Source organism: Meleagris gallopavo, chromosome 3 (genome assembly GCF_905368555.1).
Source record: "Meleagris gallopavo chromosome 3, MGAL_WU_HG_1.1, whole genome shotgun sequence".
NCBI lineage: Eukaryota > Metazoa > Chordata > Aves > Galliformes > Phasianidae > Meleagris > Meleagris gallopavo.
In genome coordinates, this window is record NC_139406.1 from 73,814,388 (window position 1) to 73,834,391 (window position 20,004).

At 40.4% G+C, this 20,004-nt stretch overlaps 1 protein-coding gene across 4 annotated transcripts; it reads right to left on the minus strand.

Moving 5' to 3' along the window:
* Window positions 1-3,703: 3,703 nt before the first annotated feature.
* Window positions 3,704-19,816, minus strand: ANKRD46 (ankyrin repeat domain 46). Of its 4 annotated transcripts, XM_085221486.1 has the most exons (6): window positions 19,655-19,813; window positions 18,266-18,406; window positions 18,035-18,132; window positions 10,072-10,414; window positions 8,586-8,744; window positions 3,704-5,749 (listed from the first exon to the last, which is right to left on the minus strand). In XM_085221486.1, exons 4-6 carry the CDS (start codon window positions 10,380-10,382, stop codon window positions 5,533-5,535), a joined length of 687 nt encoding a protein of 228 aa, XP_085077612.1. In that variant the 5' UTR covers window positions 10,383-10,414; window positions 18,035-18,132; window positions 18,266-18,406; window positions 19,655-19,813; the 3' UTR covers window positions 3,704-5,532. The 4 variants fall into 4 exon arrangements, with proteins under 4 accessions (XP_085077612.1, XP_085077614.1, XP_085077611.1 ...); XM_085221488.1 differs by lacking the exon at window positions 18,266-18,406 and having other exon boundaries at window positions 19,683-19,816; XM_085221485.1 differs by lacking the exon at window positions 18,266-18,406 and having other exon boundaries at window positions 19,655-19,812.
* Window positions 19,817-20,004: the final 188 nt, after the last annotated feature.

A 20,004-nucleotide genomic window follows, 5' to 3' on the forward strand; every position in this document is an offset into this window, starting at 1 on the left:
GGGCTGGTTTGGTCCGGTTCCGTGACTAGAAGGGTGGAGGGATCTGTGCCCCTAGAAAAGGAAAATAGGGGATCCCAAAATAATTGAAAACAGCGGCAACAATCTGAGGTGAAACAAACTAATTTACTAGATGTAGTATCAGCAGAATATAAGGAGAGAGAGAGAGAGTGTGTGTCTGAAAGGTGGATCGGCCTCCCACAACGCTGAGATGAGAAGTGCAGTCCAGTTGAGCCGATGAAGAAGCGCAGGCGAAGAAGAGAACATCAGGTGACCTTGCCGGCAGTTCTATCTCCTCGCTGACCGCAAAGCCCCCTGGGGAAATGTAGTTCTTCTTCTCCTCCGGACAGGCACCCGGAACTTGAGCATCAGCAGTCAAACCCCCGGTGCATTACATGATGTTATGATGTGGAATACTGATAACCAAAAATCATAAAACCATGACAAACTGAAAAAAATCCTTATACTGGGGAAGTGGCTTAATGAGGAATTCATATTCTACTGTTCAGAATAGATTGTGATTTTCTTCTTGCTTTGCATTACAAGAATGTTATCTATTCTTTTTTTTTTTTTTTTTTAAAAAGAAACTAGATATTTTTGCATATATTTGATTCTTATCTCATTCCTGCCTTCTGATATTTAGGTAAATATAATTTCATACAGCAGAAATATTTCACGTTTTGCAAAGAGATTCTGTTAACATCGGGTAAAACTACCTCTAATAACCTAAGCGCAAAAAGACTCTTCTGTAAGAGGAACCAGTAGGGCTTGCACATGAGCAGCTGTTAATGCAGGCACACATTCAAAATGCTGCTGTCTGAAATAGCAGCGTTACGGACACTGAAAGTCAAGAAGGGCCAGCTCAGGTTGCACCCCTATGAAACAGCGCAATTGCAAGTGGGTGAAATCCTTCTCCCTGCTCAGAGGTCGCTACTGCTCGCTACTCACACTTCTTATAGACGCTGGGATTGGCCTCTGAGCAGTGATTCATAAAGGCATTGCACTGCTCTGCTTCCCTACTGCTGCCTTGGCTCACTGCATTCATTTCCCTCCTATTTTCTGCAAACCATGCCACCAACAAATTCTGTTCCACGTATCTCCTCGCTATTTCTTATCCAGAAGCTTAAAATCTCAAACAGAGAGAATATGTCACTGCAAGTCACAGTAGTGACTTCTTTCTTCATACATTGACTTCAGCAGAAATTCTCATTTATTGCTTTTCAGTTACAGCAGTTTCCAATAGATTTCCTATTACTTGTCAGTAATGAAAACTAGCAATTTTGCCTCGCCACAGTCATTGGGAAATAGTGGTTGTTTAATGACTTACAAACAACAAATACCAACGGCAGAGAGACTTCTTCATGGTTCTGCAGGCAAACTGCTTCAGCTGCAACATCAGAGCACAAACTGTGCCTTGCTAAGAGCACAGACTATGCCAGTCAATCTCAGTCAATCTGAGATTTCCAGTTTTCATCTCAGATTCCTGTGGCAGCATGACCCTGGGAACACTTCACTCCCCTGTAACAAATAGTGAACAACTACCAACTACTTGCATTTATTTCCTAATACTGTGTATTTCAAAAGTGTCCGTCCCTTGAAGTACTTGTAAGAGCACTATGAAAGATGCCAGACAACACTAATTCAGCTGAAATACTTAGATATGTTTAAGACAACACATGCATCCTACCACCTGCAAGTGCATACGCAGAATTATCTCTACTGTCTCCAGAAATGAATTTTATATTAATAGAGATTTGAGATTTATGATTCACGAGTATTTCAGCACTTACCATGTTTACAGAGAACTGTAAGTTAGGAAACTCTGCAATGACGTCTGCATTCTTCTAGAAAGCCCCAGCATCAGAGATGAGAAATGTTGTAACAACTGACAACAAGTTCTGTTATGCTGTGGATCGCTTATGAAACGTCACAGAGCATATCCCAAGTGGTCAATCAATCAGGATTAATGTCAAAAAGGAAGAACACAAAATGATGGAAAAGCATTCTGACATAATTCTCAGATCATTTAAGACTGATTTGAATCACCAATTCAAATATGAATCAGGTGACAGTTTAGCTTCAGAAACAGGAACAACTTCAGAAACAACTGCAGAAACAAATTAACTCATGTCACCTGACAAAGTCAACTTCAGGTAGCATAAGGCAATTCCACCTGAAGAAATCTAATCACAGCCTTGAAGATGTTTGACTGTACTTAATTTCAAGGTTAATGTTAAAACATGTTAATTTTAAATACATGCCAGACTTGTAAGTTTTGAATACAAGGAACAATATCACCTCCTTATTTTTATTTTTATTTTTTTAAGTTTGAAGGAGTTTTCACTTGCAATCTCTACGTTAAAGTTACATTGTAGAATTTCTGAACAAATTACTTGATTTGCATTTCTCTAACATCGTATGACTAAAGTAATTTTGGTTAGAAAAGCAGCTATCTAGCTAACTAGGCCACCAGATGAGTTTGTTATTTTTTACTTCTCCAAAAGATGAAAACCAGCCGGAGTGATTAGTTGACCCATGCAAAAAATCAGTCTCCAGATCAATCGCAGTGCCTAGGTCTTCTGTATCAATACTCTCACATGAAACCATGTTCTTTTTTTCCCAGGAGTTTTTTGTGATGATACACTTCACAGTGCCAGACTATGTCTAGTAATGAAATACGTGTTATATTGCAGTAACCAAAAACAAGACCCGCCCAAGATAGTCACACAACAGATCATCCCCTTCTACAAAGCAAAGTATCAATATGAGTGCCAATAAAAGCCCCTGAGGATAAAAATGACACAATGGTAGGTGAGGGGTGAGGTAAGACATGATCTTGCCATGGAATAAATGTAAGCATAGGGACAGAGCTCAGTAGAGTAGCCTGTATATCTCTGTTTTACACTCCAGTCTGCTTTATCTTGTTCACCAAACCATCTTACGGCACTGGAAAAAAACCACCTCCTCACTCCATGATTGTTTTCTCTCTCACTTCCTTCTTTTCTGGCATAACAAGCTCAAGACAAGAACTTGCCTTGGATCTGGGAAGTGCCCATATAATAATAAATAATAAAACGTATTGATCTACAGACAGCCTAAACAGATTAATGTCATTATGCTGCAATAGTGAAATACACTATGACAAGAGCTTCAAGAGGAAGTGGGTTAAAGTCGTCTTTCTGTTCCTCCAAGAAAGAGGGACTGTATTCCTTGAAACCCAGTGTTTAGAAAGCAAATTCATTCTTTAGAATCAGTCTTTGAACAGGAAGCGGTTGACGTTATAATAAAAGGTACAGCTGTCCTTTTTTAATAACAGAAGTGCACACAGAGCAAACTTCTCTTTCAGTCAGATGTCTGTCATGTCGATATTTCAGACAGTAGCAGTCACTACAAACTCGCTTTTCTTGGTTGCATTTTGTACCCCTCATAGGTAGTCTTAAATCTTGAAGGGCCTTTACATGGCCCTACGATACCTGAAATCTTAGATAAGAAAAAGCACAATGTAAAAACAACACTGAAAATAAAGCAGGCAAACCTAAACAATCTGTGTTTTAAAACCTCATTTAAGCCAACAGCATGGCTTCCATTTCTTAGGAGCAGAGTCTCCCAGCTTCTGAAATGCTTACTATGAATGCAAAACAAAAAACCCTCAGTAAAACAGGGTCACACCATTACCACTGTGCTAATGCAATAATAAGCCAAAACATACTTACAACGTATATTTATTTGTGGCATTCATCCATACTGAGAATACAATTACAAATTATGCAGGAAATATATATTGAACGATAGTATTATTTAAGATAAACTGTACCATTAACAGAAATGTAGTAATCCAGAAAAGTAACTGCGATTTAGATATGATTTTACATTTCTCTGTTCATTAACAGATGTACTGTAATCGAAATATTCAAAGAGAATGCTGTTTTGTTGTTGGTGCTTTCCTTTTGTTTTAAGAGGTTTTCCTTTTTGTGATTTTGCAACTGCTAAGAAAGCACTGTTTCATTAACCTCAGCTTAAGAAATGAGATCAAGATGCAATTTAGAACGGGCCCCATCTTAGTGAAGCCCACGTCACACAGCAAAACAAAGACAATAACCCTCTTTGCTCAAACCCATGAACAAGAAGGGAGACCGTACACGGTAGCAGAACAGAGGGATGTAAGTACTTCTAGCAATACTTACTGCAATTTATAATCTTATAAATGTTTGATGTCATTTAGCAACAATTCTGGAGTGGTAAAGTAAAAAAAAAAATCCATTAGGTTTAGAGAATTCAATTTTTTGCAAGTTTTGAATGCAGCTAAGTGAGTTGCATATTTAATCAGCTTGGAAGGAGAAAATCTGCTTTCTTTGAAAACCTTCAACTACAGTGTGGCATCATCCTGGCCTTCAGAAACGAGCATGTAATTGATTCATATCTTTGGGTTATTTACAAACAAAGGATTTCACAGCTTATGTACAGAATGGGATAGGATTTCATTTCATACCATATTCCTAAATATTAATTTTTAAATTATTTTTATTCCACATGCTAAGAAAATACTTCATAAGCCTGCAAGTGCAGTCTGAAAAGAACTGAAAAAGAAAGAAGTTCTAGGAAGGAATTCTAGTCAATCAAGTCCTTTCTACAGCCATGAAAATGACACAATTGTATGGAACCATGAGGTCCTTGAGTAGGAAAAGAAGTTATCCTTCATGACATGTTTCACAGACACAATGGCCTTACAGAACTGGTGGTATGTACAAAGCAGAACACCTACATCACTTTCAATCCATCCTTACAAAGAAAGGTTTGCTTAGTAACATTTCAGCACAAAGGCAAATTCTTCAACCCAGAGACCGAACAATTTTACTTCTAAAACACTACAGAGGCTTTGTTCTACAAAATTCACTTCAAGCAGATATTAACATAAAATTCATCTGGGGAAGAAACACCATATTAACCTAATAAATAAAGGAGTGATCTATACAGTGAAGACATAGTAAGATTGGAATTGTTTCTAGTCTTTTTATAAACTAGCAGATGAGAAACTGGGGAGGCACTAAAAGAACTACGAACACAGAGCTCAGTACTGGCTATATATTAGAATGTATTATTATGTTATTCAGATTTGTGGACAACTTTTTAAAAACTTTTTTTTTCTTTCAACTGAAACATACAATGTTATGCAACAACAGATTTACCTCTCCTCTTATTGAATATCAAATTTGGTTGTGTACCAGGTTACACAATTCATACTCAAGAATGTTATATTCATTATAAAAGACCTTTTCTAATCACAACATTTTATCAGCAGAGAGGATTATCTCCACATCATGCTTCCAAGTCGAGATGACAGAGGTAGCTTTGGAATGCTTTACTATTTAGTGTTTTACTTGAAATGAATTAATCTCTCTTTCAGAGGGGTTAACAGTAGGTAAAAAAAGCAAACAGTATGTACAGCTGCCACTGTCTGCAGTGAAGGAAAAATTCCAAGAAGCTCAAAATAAGATTACAACATGGAAAAGCACAGCACACTTCTTTCCACTTGCTTCAGTGCACCAGCTCAGGCTGATTTTCTACAAAAGGAAGCACCCCACTAACATAGTACGCTATTCCAAGAGACAGAAGAGCAATGACAATGATCAGGAGCAGCACTCTCCAGAAGCCCAGGTCTTCCACAAACTCTTGCCACGTCGTGCGGAAACTGGAAAGAACTCCTTCCCCTTGCTGTAGGTTTGGATTAAGGAGAGAATGGCTTTCCATTGCACTACAAAGGATTAAAGTTAAAAATAAATCAGAGGAAAAGAACACACCTTTAAGTAAGACAGTAATCCTACTCAGAGCAACCAAAACGTTCTAAATTAAAAACTAAAGCCACCTGCAGATTTATAGCATTGCCTCTGCTAAATCAAGACAAAGCAGATCAGGAAAAGACTCCTCACTCTAAACTTAGGGTAAGGGAAAGGATGTTTTTCTAGCCAGGGTAAAGAGAGCAGTACTTCTATCTGCTGAGTTGGCAGGCTTGCCACCTAAGAAGCCTTCGAAAGTCAATGCCTGTAATTCCCACTAAGCATGGCTTTGTGAATTTAATAGAGCATAAGAGAAAACCTCAAGGGGCACAGCTCTTGCTAACAGAACAAGAAATTACGATTTAAAAGTATGTTCTGCCAAATGAAATGGCGACTTTAACCAAGATCATTTAGATTCCAAACTATGAGGTGATCTTTATTACTCTCTGCGTTTCTTCGTGAGAGGCCTCTCTTCTAGCTTAAAAACACCACAGAAAATAATACATTTGGAAAAAAATAAACCAACCCAAAACTTTCTGGTCTTCAAGACAAGTTAGTACTGCTGTGTTTTCTGCCACACAATTCTCAGCAGTCACTCTGATATTGGTTTTAACATTCCACCCCCAATTCATCAAGCTCCTTTAAATTGTCAGACTACAAATTAGGGCCTGCAACTCTCACTTTTAAATGAGAAGAATTAGAATGCTACAGTCATCTTGGCCACGAATCATCTTTATAAAAAAACGTGAGTTGTTTCAAATACCGCTTGGCTTCTTGTATCCTCCCCAGTTTGCTGGTTTCACAATTGGTCTATAAAAAATTTCTCATCAATTTGTTACGTATAATTCCAGTTGTCAGTACAGCCCTACTGCTCCTTGCTTGAGTGAAATGACACACATGGGTGTTTAGAGAATCGTGCTTTGACAAGCATAGAAAGCCAATGGTGAAACTGCGTACACAGTGAAATCAAAGCAGAAGGGAAGCAGAAAAGAAAAACACTTCTTCCTCTCCTCTAATTGCTTTCACTTACCATACTCCTACGTATCTCTTACACTGATATTAACAGAAAACCTTACATGGAAAAGTAATTTCCAAATCAAAACTAAATGTATAAATGCTACTGTTCACCAGTTGTGCTACTGGAAATAAAGATATTGGAGATTGTCTTGTTTATGAATTGCCCTTCCAAGATTACACCACGGAAAAGTTTCACACTATTCATATGTTTTTCTTAGGAAGTACAGCCACAGAAGAATAATTAACCTCAACTCCCATAGCTTACTGAAGCATCGCAGTGTGATGTGTAGAAAATTTCAGAAATAGTGTATTAAACAGCTTGCCTTTTTTGCTTCTAAAGAATTTAATTTGCTGTAAAGCTATTGTAGCTTGCCCATAGCTACAGGATTTAGTCATCTTCCTTGCTCATGATTTCCTAAGCAAAACAAAGACTTTATTAGAAAACAGCCACTGGCGTAAGACACAACTACTCACTCCTCAGTACAAACTAGTTAATACATAATCACACAGAGGTTAAATAAAGCTGCAATGTGATTCAAGTGAAAAGATCACGTCCTTGCTCATTAAATAGAAAAGGGGACATAGAAAACATTTTTGATATTTTATACAGCAACCCAATTAAAAGTAATGGTATTCAAGACATTTTTTTCTTCTGACAAATTACATCTGCTTAAGCAACAGTATAGCAGCAAAGCATCCGATGGAAGAGTCTGTGCCACACAGCCCAGGTGGACGTTCTTTTCTGTTTCAGCACACTATGAAAGTTCACCTCTGGCTGTACATGTGGGCACGACCGGCAGTCACGTCGGGCAGTGCAGAGGGACAGGTCTCCTGTCCTGACAGACAGAGGTGAGCTCTGCCCTCCCCCTGTGCTGTCAGGAGGCAAAGCAAGAGAACAGAAATTTGATCTGGGAACTAAGTTTTGGCCTCTGCTTCCAGACCAGCAGCAACCGTTTGCAAAACAACCGGAGAAATCTGAAATCAGAGACTGTTGCTCAAAAGTGAAGCTCACGGTTTACAGAAAAAGCAAGCATTATTTTTCAGTAGGTTGGTAGATAATGTAAGGAGGAGGGAGCCAGGAGGACAGAAGCCATTCATCTGAGCAAAATTCATCTAAATTGTGTGAAAAAATAGAAAGGGGGAGGAGTGAAACTGTGGCAGTCTGAAAAGCCAACTGTTACAAAGACATTATTTATTTACAAAGCAAACAGCATACAAGCTCACTTGCTTTTACTGCTGCAGGCATCTGTTATTTGTTACCCTAAATATAATATATTTTAGAAACGTCAAATACGTTTCACAAACAAGCTGGGTAACGCGCTGTTTATGTGTCTGTGCCTCTCCCCAAGGAGAACTGCTGACTTCCTTGCCAAACCAAACAATGTAACATTTACGAAGGTCAAATAACAGAAAGGAAGCTATGCTCATTAAAGAGACACTATCAAATCAAAAATTGTCATTTAGATGCGACTGAGCTTTTGACACAAAGTCAGACAGAAATGCCGTATGGACTAAACAACTTCCAGTAAAACTTACAAAGTCAGAAAGATAACAAGCAGAAAATCCAATATTTTATATCAAAGCAATTTTGACAGTAATATTCAATTTTGTATCTCGGGACTTAAAAGTGGGATGATCTGATCAGTGGGCTCCAATTTCTTTTCCCTTGTCAAGCTTTTTTCCTATGGCATCCTAACTATCCTCTGCCTCTAAAGGCAATAAACAGGTACTAATAAAGACATATTTTACATACACAAAATTGTTTCTCCCAGTATCTCTTTTTTGTTTTGTGAATACCTTTCGCTTTCAGCAGTTTGCATTGTTTCCAGCTTTGAGTGGGCTCCTCTGTTAAATCCTTTCACCTCTTGCTCCTCCAAAGATTCCAGCAGTCTGATCACATCTTTATTTACACCCCTTCGTTTTGCAAGAACAAGTGGTGTTGCACCTTGGTGATTGCTAAAATAATGCCACAAAAGGACACAATGAAGAAAAGAAACTCCTGAAGTAGAAATTTGATACAAGACAACTTAGCATAACACACAATGTTAAATTTACTGCTCAGAACTATTTTGTTAGACAAGACTGTAAGCAATTCCTGTCTATAAAAGAAATACCATAAATGACTACAGAAGAATACCAGTATACTTAGGCTTGAAATAGTACAACTTCTTTTCCTACAAATAAAATCAAAATTTCTAGTGTTCTAATTTAATTGGAATCTCTGGGTGCTATAATAAAAAAGAGTAGATTTACGGCACTGTTTGAGGTTCAGGATGATTTCAAGAAGTTGTGCAATCTGCTTCTTCGTAGTTCCTTTTTCCATGTGGGTATGAGGACATTGGGCAAAAATGAAATAAAATACAGATGGTTCCTCTGCTACTTTTAAAATAATACTGAATAGGACTGGAGCTGCCTTCAGATTAGAGATTTTCACCAGAGTTGCTTGAAGTAAGAAAAAGAGAACACAACCCTTGAAGAATCTGGTCTGCCATTAACTCCTTCTGCTGGGATGAAAGCATCAATGAGGGAGAAGTGAAAAGGGGACAGGTTAAAAAAAAAAAAGAAAAAAGAAAAAAAGAAAACATTCTGAAGTTTCAAATATTTTACATGCATTGTTGACAGTGCAGAAAGTTTCACAAACAAAATAAGTCAGTTACTGCAATGAAATAGCTAGTTATTTGTAGCTTGAGAGCCCGCATCTGAGCACTGGCATCTGACAGCTGCTGGAAGCCAGAGGGAAAGAATATACAATATTTAAAAGAAGGAGTGAGTCACAGACTTTGAGGGAGTGGGAAAACACTGAAAAGAAGCATTGTCGCCAAAGGAGTAGGGAATGAACTGACACACGCATATACTGTATTTCCTTTGTCTTATACAGTGCAACAATTAACACAAAAGCACTGTGGTGGAGAAAATCCTTTTAAAGTAGTCAATGTGATTTTCTTTTTCGGTGCCAACCACCCACACCTAGCTGTCTGGCCAAACCAGGATAGCAGTATCATCGCAGAGGCAGAATAAGATACAGCAGCCCACACCAGCAGCTGCTATTTTTATTTGCTTTGCTTGCTGTGTTTGATCAGCAGAAATGGCCTCTTATTGTTTTCCTGCCTTTTTATTTTCTTCTTTTATTAAGTGATATTGTACAAAGTCGAACTGCACTAAATACAGTACTTCAGCAACAGCAGATTTGTATACAACGTTCTAGAGATAAATGCTAATACATTATAAAATACATGCTATTTAAAAAAAAAAAAAAAAAAGCCAACCAGAAAAAGCAACTTACCAAATATCAATTTTAAGTCCATTAGAAACTAGGAACTGGATGGTATCCACATGCCCACACAGGTGAAGGGCTGTATTACCTTGATAATCAGTGGCTAGTAGGTCAGCACCAAATTTGTGCAAGAGTTGACAGATGTCTACATTTCCTCTGGCTGCAGCGAGATGGAGGCCGGTTCGGCCCCGGCTGTCACGAATATTTGGGTCAAAACCACTCTCCAACAGGCGTTTGGAATAGTTAAAATCTCCATCAATGCAAGCCTGCAGCAGCGGCACGTTTGTCTGGGAAGAATCATTTACAAAAACGTAGGACATGGTTCTGACCGTCTCTGGAATAGATGACAAACCTGCAAGAAAAGGTGGGAAAAGTGCCATTGAAGCCAGGCAAATAAGTAGAATGCAGACATCTGTCAGGCCGTGCTGGTTCCTGAGCCAAAATGCAATCCAGCTCAGGAACCAACTCTGAAATCTTCCTGTCCTACACAGTAATTTCATGCGCTGCATTCCCACCTTAATATGGAAAGAGCTCTTTTACTCATATATCTGGGAACTGTAGCACAGCCTTGTTATTACAGAGAGCTAATAAAATAAATGCCAGCAATACAAGACAGGTGAGTACCTCTCCCCTAGGAAAAGATCACATGTAGTAGAATTGATATTGAACTATACTACACCATAGGTCAAGATTGAAAGAAGGGAGAAGTACTTTTCATAAATTGGGTGCCTACAAACAGTTCAGCTAACAGATACAGTGACAGTAAGTGCAATTCTTACCAGCTGCATAAAGCAGAGCCTCTCCAGGGGTGCTTCCACCATCTCCATTTGAACTTTGATGCACAGTCAGTTGCTGAAAACACTTGGCTACTACAAATAGCAACCCCTTCATTGTGCAAGAAATACAATTTTCAATACTTTGCAGCAAATTGTTTTTATAGTACCGTAGATACACAAACTATTGAGCAAAGGAAGTGAAAACTGAAAACGGGTACAAGGAGGACAATAATAAAATGGAGTGGAACTGTTGTGTGTACAGCCAGAAGTGCACTATGGAGAAGCACTTCATGAAGCATGATTGAAATTTTGCAAAAAGGTATTTTAAGGATAATTCAAATAATGAGGGTATGATAATACAGCAGACTTATGGAACACAAAGAAGATTACTTGAGAACAAGAAGGAAGACAAAAGAAGGACCATGCAAGAGCATGATACCACTGTGTGCGCAGGGAGTGGACAGCAAAGTTCTGCACTGCCTCAGAAAGAAGGCAGTAAAAGATCACACAAATCAGTACAATTCTTAGAAGATTCCATCCAACCACAACATGGTTCAAGTGACAGGAAGAAAAAGAATTTTAAGCAGATAAAGTCTGAATGGAAACTGACATTTCACGTGAAACAGCATCTCTCTCTTGATCTAGGTTTGTATTTTGGCGTAAGGCTGTGTCCTGATTAACTCCACAAACCTCCTATATGACTGCTATATGCAGATTTAAATTTTCTCATCTATACAAAGTATTCTTCTACATTAGCGCAGCCATTCAACTACAGGAATGGAAATGTGGCCAGTAGCCAAAGAATTCAATTTTAAACTCTCAAGAAAATGAGAGAATGATAAAGTCTATATTTTATAGCTTTTCCCCCCATGTTTTTGATCACACTCAAAATCAAAGCACCTACAGGGCTGTATCTAATGTTTATGCACTGGTTTGATTAACAGTATTGGGACTGCTGAGGTTATTAGATTAAACTTCTCTCCTTTGAATTTCCTATTTGAACAAACTCTGCCACATGTATCAACAATGGCCAGTTTCCCTGTGCAGGAATGCACAACTTTTTTCCTACCTTGGCCGCAGAAGTGAAAGTGATGGGGATAAATGCTAAATGCTGCTATTTGTATAAGGAATGATCTGAGGCAGAGGACGTTCCACTGGGCTGCAAGTACGTTTTTAAGCTTGTGAGGGTATATCACTGACTCGAGCACACTTTCCCACAACTACTTCCAATAGCAAAAAGTTCCTTGATACAACATAAAACGTTTCATGTAAGGCTAGCATCACTTAGGGCGTTAGCAGACTTCTTAAAACCCTACACGGAAAGTAAGGACATCATGCTTTTATTTTCAATGAGTCTGTTACAAAACCTTGGTGGGTGCAAAGCCAGGACTGCCAGCTGATAGCAATTTCAATTTTCTTGCCCACTTTCCACCCAAATCATAAATGAGATCAGAATGCTTATTCAACCCTACGAGCCCAATCCCTGCTCCGAAAAATGTCAGGCCCAATTTCTGCATGGTGTGGCTGACCCCTTTACTTTCTGCACTAAATCTTCCCTAATGCAAGACCATAAATAACACAGAAACCTCAAATTATCAGCACATTAACAGCATATCAACAGCACAAAACTCTACTTGTACTTGATAAAAAGATCAGGGCTTGCTTATAAGGTAGTATTTGAGTGCTTAAACCTCTTCAACAAAAAAAGCCCTAACGTATATCAACAACATAATATTCCACTGGAAGAAAAATATGCTATTTGAGAAACAGTATGGCACACTCTGCTAAATTAAGCTCATGTTTATATTTTCATACCAGATGTGTAGGTCTGGTAAAGCCCTGCAGAATTTCCTGTCGCTTCACACAATGCTGATTAAACATAAGCTAATAATAACACCAGAAATATCCTCACCACTTCTCAGGAAAGGAAGCACAAGGATTCAGAGGGACCAGGAAGTACAACTGAAAATATTTCCGATTCAGATTTTATTATTACTACAATATTTAAGAATTCATCATGAAGAGCAGAAGACTGAAATGAAATCTCAGTATTTCACAGTCAGAAAGAATAGTAATAAAAAAAAAAAAAAAACAGCTGTGAAGATCTAATTAAGTAGATTTAGAAAAAAATCCGAAGCGTGATTCTCTTGAAATTGCTTCTGAAGATGAATCAGAACACAGGACGGAACCTATGTGGAAGCTGGCACACCTCCCCTTATGCACTCACGTCACAAAGGGACTTGCATTAGTGAGCAACCAGACACTGAAGTACTGCAAAACGACCATTCTGAATATCCCTACATATCACCACTGTGGGAGTTCAATTAATTTGGTTCAGTAAATGACCGCTTCTAAAAACGCACTGCTATCTCCTGAAAATCTAGCTTTTACATCATCCTTCCATAAGAAGAAAAAAGGTTCACTGTTAAAACCTTAGTCCTGAGATAGGAAATTGGCCCCGAGGAAAAAAAGTAAACTCAAAGGCATCCTCTCAAGCAAGAACTCTCTAATAGAAAAGTATACTATAAGAGCATGTTTTCCCTAAGTTTATACAACATTGATATTGTTTGAGCACAGGATACTTTTCATAATAATGCCTACGATTTTGCTGTTAGCCACTTCTTCAGTGACACATATGGCTCAGCACATGATGAGGACTGCTCTGTTTCCAAAGGAATGCTTATACTTAGTGATGATGTCAGAATAATTGACTGTCACTTGTTAGCAGTCTGCTGCTGCACCGCACACAGCCGTACCTCAGCGTCACACACCGAGCCACCACACAGCACACTCCAACCTGTGGAGGCAGAAGCCAGGGGTTAACCTGAGCAATTCCAAAGGCAGAGCCAAATGCAAGTCTTGTTACTGTTGAAACTACTCAATTTGCACTGTGGATGGCTTTATTTTTACAGTAAGTGTAGGGTTTGGCCTCGGCCTTCTCGTTAGGTTCAACAGTTACCAAACAGCTCGAGAAGAAGGAGGTATGTTGTTTGAGACAGCCTCTCCACCACAAAAATACAAATGGATTGACGAGCTGTAATTAATCACCCAGCCACTGCTACATGACTTACCAGTTCTGCAAAACAACACTGTGTCCAAGAACATTCAGATAATCTGAAGTAATTGTCACTTCAGAACAATGGCACAATGTCAAATGGCACAACAGTTGATGTTGCTCAGTATTAAGACAAACACACCTAGAATCTACGTGTCAGTAAAGTGATCAGCAGAGAAACTGCCACTGACAGTAAATGGAAATGTAACATCAAGGACAAATAACATCTTCCACACCTGGCCTCAGCAAACACATCATGTCTTACATTACATGACATCTGCCAACTTGCTCATGGCAAACGACTTCCTCTAAGATCTTTTTAGAGGACTTCACTGGCAGAGGCTTGCTGAGCTCTCCCTCTCCAGCTTTTAAATGAATGAAAAATGTTCCAGCTTGAGTATTCTGCTTCAACTGTAAGTTCAGTTGCAGTCTCTGCTTAGGAAAGACCACCATTATCTATTACAATTTCCAGTGAGAGCTCTGTATCTTCTACTAGGTACGCTTAGCTCTTCAGTCCAACTGGATGAGAGTTTTATTTCCCCACCAATACGGATCTGCTGCAAAAAGCAGCATACCTGATTCAGTAGAGCATTATGCCTGCTTTACACATAGTGGCATTTTGTGTGCTGCACACACAGCCTACAGAGAGCTTTATGAAAAGGATTATTTCTGCTTTTTTTTTTATGGATTAGCAGATGATGGCAATAGCGAGAGCTTTGCTCATCGCTGTATGTCACTGTGAAAAGATAAAAAATAAACAAGACTTGAAACGTCAATCCAGGGCTGTAGAATGCTTCCCTAGATGATACGGTGCATTTGCTGTGTATTTATGTACACAAATTAAGGGAACGACAGGAAAGAGTTCATTCTTTTTCAATACCTTTGTTGATAAGCAGATTCACAGACATTTTATCCCTTCTTGACTTAAGTGGCAATTCAGTGGCACTACATGTTTCAGTGCACTTCTACCAAACATGCATGTAAGTATTTCTGAACCTTGCTCAGTTTATCTTCTGCAAAAGACCTATTCAGGTAGAAAGGCAATTTACAGCAGTTAGAAACAGATGGGCTGTAACTTTAAAAAGCAGATGTTATCCTGGGCTCCATCAGAAAAGGGGTAGCCAGCAGGGACAGGGAGTTGATTGTCCCCCTCCACTCTGCTCTTGTGAGGCCCCATCTGGAGTACTGGGTCCAAGTCTGGAGCTCCCAGTACAAGAAGGACAGGGAGCTGTTGGAGAGGGTCCAGAGGAGAGCCACAAAGATGATCAGCAGACTGCAGCACCTCCCCTACGAATACAGGCTGAGGGAGCTGGGCTTGTTCAGCCTGGAGGAAAGAAGGTGTGGGGTGACCTCATTGCAACCTTTCAGTACCAAAGGGAGCCAACAAACAGGAGGGGAGTCAACTCTCGGAAAGGGTTGATAACAGCAGGACAAGAGGAAATGGTTTGAAGTTGAGGAAGGGAAGATTTAGGTTGGATGTCAGGGGGAAGTTCTTTACAGAGAGAATGGTGAGGTGCTGGAACAGGCTGCCCAGAAGGGTTGTGGATGCCCTGTCCTTAGAGGTGTTCAAGGTCAGATTGGATGGGGCCCTGGGCAGTCTGGTCTAGTATTAAATGGGGGGTTGATGGCCCTGCATGTGGCAGGGGGGTTGGAGATTCATGATCCTGGAGCTCCCTTCCAACCCTAGCCATTCTGTGATTTAAGCCCCACAGCTGGCACACGTGAACCAGTAAAGTAACTTCAGTAGTTCCTGATATCAGTTTGGGTGCACTCACTTTTATAGAAAGCTATTTATTATAAGCAATGCGAATGATTCGTCAATTTCATCATCAACTTCTTCACAAACCTTTATTCAAATTCTTTGGTTCTGCCGGGAAAGTGCTGGGTGCTAACATACAAACACCCAAAAGTTCATTACAGATTGTTTTTTTGTTTGCTTTTTTAAACAAGCCTGAGAATCAGCTCCACTCCTACCAGAGGGTCCGTTTTTAAGTTTGCTGCAGATCTTGCAGCAGTCTTCTGGAAAAGACAACTCTGACTGAGCAACAAGACACCATTCCCAGAATGAGCACCATTTGTATCTAGAAGAATGCTGCCACCACGTGGACTGACTGAAGCAAGCAGTGTGATGGATAACCTGGATCCACACAGCCTGGTTTTTCTAGATTTTATGGTGTTTATTTCCTCAGAAGAAAAGCACAGAAATCAGAGGTTGATAAGGCAAGCAATGATGTCAGCTGCAGAACTCTTGCTATAGCTCTGGATACAGACATTTGAGCTCTGAATTTTCATTTTCACGCAGGCAATCAGTTTATCAAAGCTGTATGGATAAATGATACACCCACAGATTCCAAAGATTTGAAATCTCTATCAGGACATCATGATTTTAAAAGAATTAATTGAGCCATACTGGACCAAGTTATACGTTATGGTAAGATGGAACAGTAACACTATTCAGGCTGCATTTCTAATGAATATCTGCTGATGTTGTTTTTCAGACATAGCTACTTCAGAATGCTTAAAGTACAACATTTTCTCCATATAGACAAACCTGTAGTACCAGCATCTGCACAACTCTGTGTCTGAAGGGCTCCAAGCTCAAGGATAACTGGCAAGCCTGAGGAACAGCAGGGAGGCCACCCTCTGGCTCCTGATCTGCACAAAGGCTAGAACCGACCAAGAATTCCACAATGGTTGGAAGGGTGTGAAATGGCTTTGAAACCATAACTATGAAATCTGGGAGAGAGACAGCTCAACTGCTGTTAATCCACTGCTGTTAATTCTGAACCTAGAAACAAAAGACCACTGGTACTGGTAAAACTTCTGCCTCAAGATAACTGAGCCCAAGATTTCATATGGGGCTCAGGATTCTTTTTACCCTATATAATGACACCACATTATGCAGCTACACTGAATTTCCCGTGCCATTATGTTTTGTTATCCAGTTCCCTTCCTCAGTTTGGCAATTTATTTTTGCCGTTTTTTTAATTTTTCAACTCAATTATTTCTGCATGTGAGAAACCTTCTTTGTGCTGTGACTGGGATCCTTAAAAGTTTCTAGCAGGGAACTCTTTTTTTTTTTTTTTTTTTTTTAAATGCATCCTGAAAATCCAAGCAAGCCTTATAAATCACCTATATCTAACAATGCTACTTAGCAATCCTCAGTGGAAGCTGATGAGGCTTAAAAGATTGCATACCTCTGAAAAGGTACCCAGCTTCAGATAGAACCAGTCCGAAACAAATGCAGGCACAGCAAAGACAGATGTACACCTCTTTCTGCACTGCTCTGGCAAAGATGGAAGGCCAAGAGTTCAGGACCACCCATGGGAAAACAATAAATCAGAAGCCTTTCCTGAAACACACTGCCATTTCTCTATCCCTAACCCATTATGCTGATCTGATGCTGTAAGAGGTCATGAGCACACTGAACAACAGAATTTATCTTTGAGTTTATGATATGAAATTCTGCTGATGTATCTGTGTTACCTGGATGTGAAATGTCGCCTGCTGGTAAAATTGGTGTTTCTACAGCTCTGGACTACCTAGATTCAGGTTTTAGTTTGTATCTCTACAGTACTCTTCCAAGCAGCCTTTCCTTCCTGTACTCTACTGATAAAATTTCTACTGACCAAGTCCTACAGTACAGATACGGCTTCTGTGAGGTACTGCAGGAGATCAGAGCGAAGCTTTGGTCCAACATACTCAGTGGACATCTTTAAATGGCGAAGCAAATCCAAGCAAACTTGAACTCTTCAGTACTACACATACTTAGTATCATCATTAAATAGTAAAGCAAACCACAACAAACCTGAGTGTTTCCGTATCTGCCTTTTTGACTTATGCCACAGCAGCATCTCAATAAAAAATAAATAATTACCAATAACTGTAGTTTGGTGCAACAGATGCATGCACTCAAGCACGCCTGTCAGCCTGCCATCTACCCTGACAGTGTGACTATGGACGGTCTTCAGAGAAAGCTGAACACGTGAGAGATCTTGTATTTCCTAACACATGTATAAACAGATGCCCTTCAAAACACACTATGCCCACATTAACTGGTGCATCAGAACACAAGCAATATCATGAAGGAGGCAACTAACAGACAATGAAAGAGAAAAGAACCCTCCGAATTTCAACATACCTGAATCCTTAGCAGAGCCACTAGCAGTTCACTCCGTGGACGACTGGGTCCTCAGGCTGCAGATGAGGACTTCAAGGCCACATGTATTCAGAAATGAACTGCACAAGAATAGAAATTGGGACAGATAAATTATGACTGCATACAACTTTAGGCACCTGTTGAGATCCCCCTCTCTTGCTGATAAGGAAGCTCTAAACGTGGAATACCAAAACATGCTAAGAAGAAACCTACCCCTAAGCGCAGGTCTGAACTGACTTCTATAGTTCCCCCCTGCAAAGGCAAGCTAGAGTTCCTCTGGAAAGAAAGCATCAGAAGCAAACGCCTGGCTTCAGTCAATTCATCTCAGTTCACTGTCTAATACCTTCTTTTCAACTGAAAAAGAAAACAATTAGCCAGTGTAATTTTCTGTCTGTCATCAATTCTACAAGACAGAGTGCAGACACTACTATAAATACCTTTATTTTAAAGAATACATTTAACAAGTTCTTGTTAATCAACTATTTTACAAATTAAACAGGAAAGGGAAAAAAGACCTAAGTTCTACAAATAATACCAAGCTTAGTTCCCTGCTGCAGCAAGCAAAAGCAATTACTCTAACAAACAAGCCACTTTCCACTTAAAAACATATTTTGAGTTCTTGCTCCTCCTTGACCTTAGGGAAGGCTGCTTCTGAACATCAGTGCTTTGGTGGCTAGAAATATTATAATCACATGCTATTAACCTTAACATCTATATTAAACTATTAATGTATCAACAGCACTCTTAATCTGAATTTATTCCCTTCATAATGTTCAGCTCAGTGTTTCAACAGGCAGCAGAAGAGGCCAAATGTCAGCACAGACCCTTCACCTCCCTACTCGCCTTGTGCTCCCCTTGGTGCATCCATTCCCTTTCACTCACTCACGTGGGAACGGCTAACGCCATACCAAGTATCCTACAGCTTTGTTCATAGTAAGAGTAACGTCTTTTTACAGATCATCATTGGTCAGCCTTCGCTTTTTTCACAATGAAATATCTTCAAACTACCTAGTGCTGTTTTTTCACATCAACATCTTTATAAGTAGGTCGTAAGTCTGTTTTCAAGACTAATCTTTAAGTAACTCATGTTATGCTCTCCCTTTATACCCAGGCTCGATGATCTTTCCCACAGTTTGTCTCTAGTTACTTTCTTACTCTCCTTCATTCCAGTGCTATCCCTACCTTCTCAGCACAGGTACAGCTCTGCTGCTTTGCTGTTGTCTAGGAAAAAAAAGCAACAAAAAAAGAACTACCTAATTTCCCTCAAAAACAGTTATTCGTTCATCAAAGACACTTCTAAGGAGCTAAAAAAAAAAACACTTTTGGCAGAAATACGCACTAGCTTGAAGTTCCATTTACCTCACACCTTCGGCTTTCCCTCCCGCACCACTGTCGGGCGGCAGGGCGGGACAGCCGGGCAGGGACAGCCGGGCAGGGCCGTTCCGCCGACTCCTACCGGGGCAGCCGCACCCGCTCCCGCCCGGCAGCGCCAACCTCAGCCGCGCTCCGCTCCGTTCCCCCGCGGTGCCACCGCCACCTCCCAGCGCTGCCCTGCGGCCTGCGGACCGGCCGCCCTTCCCGCCTAGCCCTCGCGAGGCCTACCGCTCCCGCTGCCCGCACACGGACACACCGACGGCCGCCGCTCCCCCCTCAGCCCGACAGACGCGGCCTCCGATCCCACAGCCCAGCGCCGCGCTACCCGCCAGGCTCCGGCCGCTCCTCGACGCGCACAGAGGAGCAGAGAGGCGGTGGAAAGGCCGCGTGCGCCCCCTGGCGGGCGGAGGCCGCGCGGCGAAGGCAGCCGGGGCTGCGGCGGAAAATGGACCCTCGGGGTGGGCGGCGGCTCTGGGCCCGGCGGGGCGAAATGATGAGTAACAAAGTAGCTTCGGAGTGACGGCACCCAGCTAACTTAGAAGTTCACTGAAGCTGTAAAGTCTCTAAATAAAAAGCAC